General features: G+C 42.0%; 1 protein-coding gene across 1 annotated transcript in view; it reads left to right on the top strand.

Moving 5' to 3' along the window:
- The first annotated feature begins 672 nt into the window (after positions 1 to 672).
- The window catches only part of LOC134070295 (1-phosphatidylinositol 4,5-bisphosphate phosphodiesterase delta-3-A-like), a 62,722-nt gene continuing 59,650 nt past the window's right edge, over positions 673 to 3,744 (top strand). Inside the window, exon 1 of the mRNA XM_062526604.1 lies at positions 673 to 966. Within this exon, the coding sequence (XP_062382588.1) occupies positions 879 to 966 (88 nt within the window). The 5' untranslated portion in view covers positions 673 to 878. The remainder of the gene's footprint in view (positions 967 to 3,744) is intronic.

The following is a 3,744-nucleotide window of genomic DNA, read 5'->3' as shown; positions in this document are numbered from 1 at the left end:
GCATACTAATTAATAGTATGTTATTTTATTATGTTATTTTTACTGTAGGCTACTATAGCACTTTAAGACTATACAATGGAAGTATGGAACACTGTAGAGGGTGAGAATATTTTAGATATTACAGCACATAGTAGAACGACTGCCCCTTGGGGATCAATAAAGTATCTATCTATCTATCTATCTATCTATCTATCTATCTATCTATCTATCTATCTTCTACTGTATACTTCTTATAGTTTATAGTTTTCCCTAAAGGTGTAAAGGTAATTCGGGAGGTACTGTAAACTGTTTTGAGATAAGGATGGAAGGTTTCAACAAATGAGTTTTTGCAATGTGGAGAACTTGTAGGTGAATGTTGTGTAAAAGTAATTAAACAGGAGATAAGGAGGTGTTGCCGGGGTTATGTCCTTCTTTTAAAAGATTTACTTTTATTGCTTGTTAACGTTCTTCACTTTGACCACGACAGCTGCGTGCACAAGTGTGTTCGTGTGCGCGTTCTTGAGCGTGTGTGTGTGTGTGTGTGTGTGTGTGTGTGTGTGTGTGTGTGTGTGTGTGTGTGTGCGTCTGTGCATGGGCACCCAGAGAGCTGATTTATGTGGGGTGCGAATTGTGTGTGTACAGAGACAGAGACAGAGATACTTTACTTGTTTCTTTTGGCGTCATAGTCACGAATCTTTTTGCACTGAAATAAAGGTCAGATGAAGGAAACTTTCCTCACGAACTTCGTCTTTGATCAACATGAAGATCTTTTGAGGGACTAAGTTTGACTTAAACCAGAGGGCGTCATACACACACACCAAACGAATTTAAACATACGACGCTCGGGTTATAGAAACGGTTTCTGAAGTCACGGCAGTCGTGCGGATCGCCTCGGGATCATGTTTGGGCAAAGCAAGAAATCCAGCACCGCACGAACCGAAGCCAAAGCGTGTGCCGCGAGGATGTTGGAACCTCTCCGACGGTTGGGTAAGAGACCGGGCTACCGCGAGCCTCTAGCGCGCTGCGCCCTGAATGACAGGTCTAATCTGAAATGTTGCTGAACCGGTTGTGTGTGTGTGTGTGTGTGTGTGTGTGTGTGTGTGTGTGTGTGTGTGTGTGTGTGTGTGTGTGTGTGTGTGTGTGTGTGTGTGTGTGTGTGTGTGAACTAGACTTTATTAGACGAACGGGGTTGTTCCCGTAATTGTGCAGTCATGTTCATAGGGATATTTGTGTGTGTGTCCGCGTGCGCGCGCCTGTGCGTAATATGTGTTTTCGTGAGAACGTGTTGAGGCCAGCTGTCTCGTAGACCAACGCAATAAGGCGAGAGTTCACGTGGGATTGAACATAATGTTCGGTGTAGACAACATCTTGACACTCCGCTGCTGATACAAGAGGAGGAGATAATGAGACGATTTGGAGTTTTTAAAGCTTTAACACTTTCCCCTTCCCACGAGTGTACCTGATCATAAACAGTAAACAGTAAGATACTGTAATGATCACAGGTTTGTTTATACGCTAAGATAGGCACTTTCTATTGGATGCATGCATATTTACCAACACACAGAGACACACACACACACACACACACACACACACACACACACACACACACACAGAGAGAGAGAGCTGCAGGTAGCCACCTGTTTTAGATGATTGTTTAGGATCATTTTAAATGTATCACACATGTTTCAGAGGAGCAGACCACCTGAAATAACAATTCAAAACTCACACACTGATCCCTTGGTCACATTAGTTACCAGAGACCAAGGCAAATCGACCAGCTGTCATTCATTTTCAGGCTTGGTTGGCATTCCACTATCTTCCTTCCTTCCGCAATCTAACAAACTAGATAATTTAACAAATTGGATCATTGGATCAATCTAACTAACTAGCTCATAGATCAGTGATCCAATATGGCAATCTAACTAGCTCATAGATCAGTGATCCAATATGCCAATCTAACTCACTAGCTCATAGATCAGTGATCCAATATAGCAATCTAACTAACTAGCTCATAGATCAGTGATCCAATATGCCAATCTAACTAACTAGCTCATAGATCAGTGATCCAATATGGTAATCTAACTAGCTAACTCAAAGATCAGTGATCCAATATAGCAATCTAACTCACTAGCTAGCTCATAGATCAGTGATCCAATATGGTAATCTAACTAGCTAACTCAAAGATCAGTGATCCAATATAGCACTCTAACTCACTAGCTAGCTCATAGATGGCAATATTTCTGTATTCATGGGCTTCATCAGGTCCCTTTCTAACTCACTAGCTAGCTCATAGATGGCAATATTTCTGTATTCATGGGTTTCATCAGGTCCCTTTCTAACTCACTAGCTAGCTCATAGATGGCAATATTTCTGTATTCATGGGCTTCATCAGGTCCCTTTCAGCAGGTGCATGAAATCAAACCTGTGGAAAAGGAGCTGATAAAACCTGTGAATAACCAAAAGCTTTTTGATGTGTGCCAGTTTTTGCTGGTTTTAGCTGGTCTTTGCTGGTCTTTGTTGGTTTTCTGCCCGCTATTGCTGGTGTTTGCTGCTTTTCTGCCTGCTATTGCTGGTGTTTGCTGGTGTAGCTGGTTTCTTGCTGTTTTTTCCGTGACCATCTGAGGAAACTGGTCTTGTGTGTAAGAAAAGCAAAACCAGCTGAATTAGCAGCGTAAGCTGGTAAACCAGGTGGAGTTTTGCTGGTCTAGCTGGTCAACCATCATAAGGTGGTCATACAAGCTGCAAGCTGGTTAGGCTTTTTTTTCAGCAGGGTATCTTTGAAGTTACAAAAACGTGGATTAACTTTTCAGCGTCTGGTAAGAATAAGGACTTCTGTATCTTTGAAATGCTCCTTATAGTTTTAGTGATCTGTTTTATGTGACTATTTAGTGAACGTTCCTGGTCAATTAAATTGAAAAATATTAGCACTATCCACATTCCACAGGCCCTACCCCCCCAACCTCCCTCACACACATCAACATACTCTCTCTCTCTATCTCTCTCTCTCTCATACACACACACACACCCCAATACAGATACTCTCACTCACACACACACACACCCCAATACAGAGATACTCTCACTCACACACACACACCAATACAGATACTCTCACACGCACGCACGCACGCACGCACGCACGCACGCACGCACACACACACACACACACACACACACACACACACACACCAATGCAGATACTTACACACACACACACACACACACACACTGGTTGTTTGTTATTCCACTGTGCATGCTGTGAATGGCTGTGCTGGTTGCTATAGAGATGAAGAATGCAACTGAAACTCATGAACTCTCGGAGCTCTTCTCTTTCCTCTTTTCCCCCTCTCTATCCCTCTCTCTCTTTATTCTTCTCTCTATCCTTCTCTCTCTCTTTATTAATCTCGCTGTATCCCTCTTTCTCTCTTTATCCCTCTCTCTCTTTATTCATCTCTCTCTTTCTCTGTCTCTCTCTTTATCACTCTCTCTATCCCTCTCTCTCTGTATCCCTCTTCTTCTTTCACTCTTTACCGCTCTCTTCTTCTTTCTCTAACTCTTTCTTTATTAACCCATTCATTTATTAACCCGTTCACTAATGTCCATTAATTAACCCGTTCACTAATGTTCATTTATTAACCCCTTCACTAATGTTCATTTATTAACCCGTTCATTTACGTTCATGTATTAGCCCATTCACTTATGTTTATGTCCAAACCCATGTACTCCATTAGGTAATAATGTAGCTATTTCAAGATTAGAGTT

The sequence above is a fragment of the Sardina pilchardus genome, chromosome 22, assembly GCF_963854185.1.
Source record: "Sardina pilchardus chromosome 22, fSarPil1.1, whole genome shotgun sequence".
Taxonomy (NCBI): Eukaryota; Metazoa; Chordata; class Actinopteri; order Clupeiformes; family Clupeidae; genus Sardina; species Sardina pilchardus.
The sequence above is the reverse complement of the archived record's forward strand: the minus strand, read 5'-3'. Positions and strand labels throughout refer to the sequence as shown.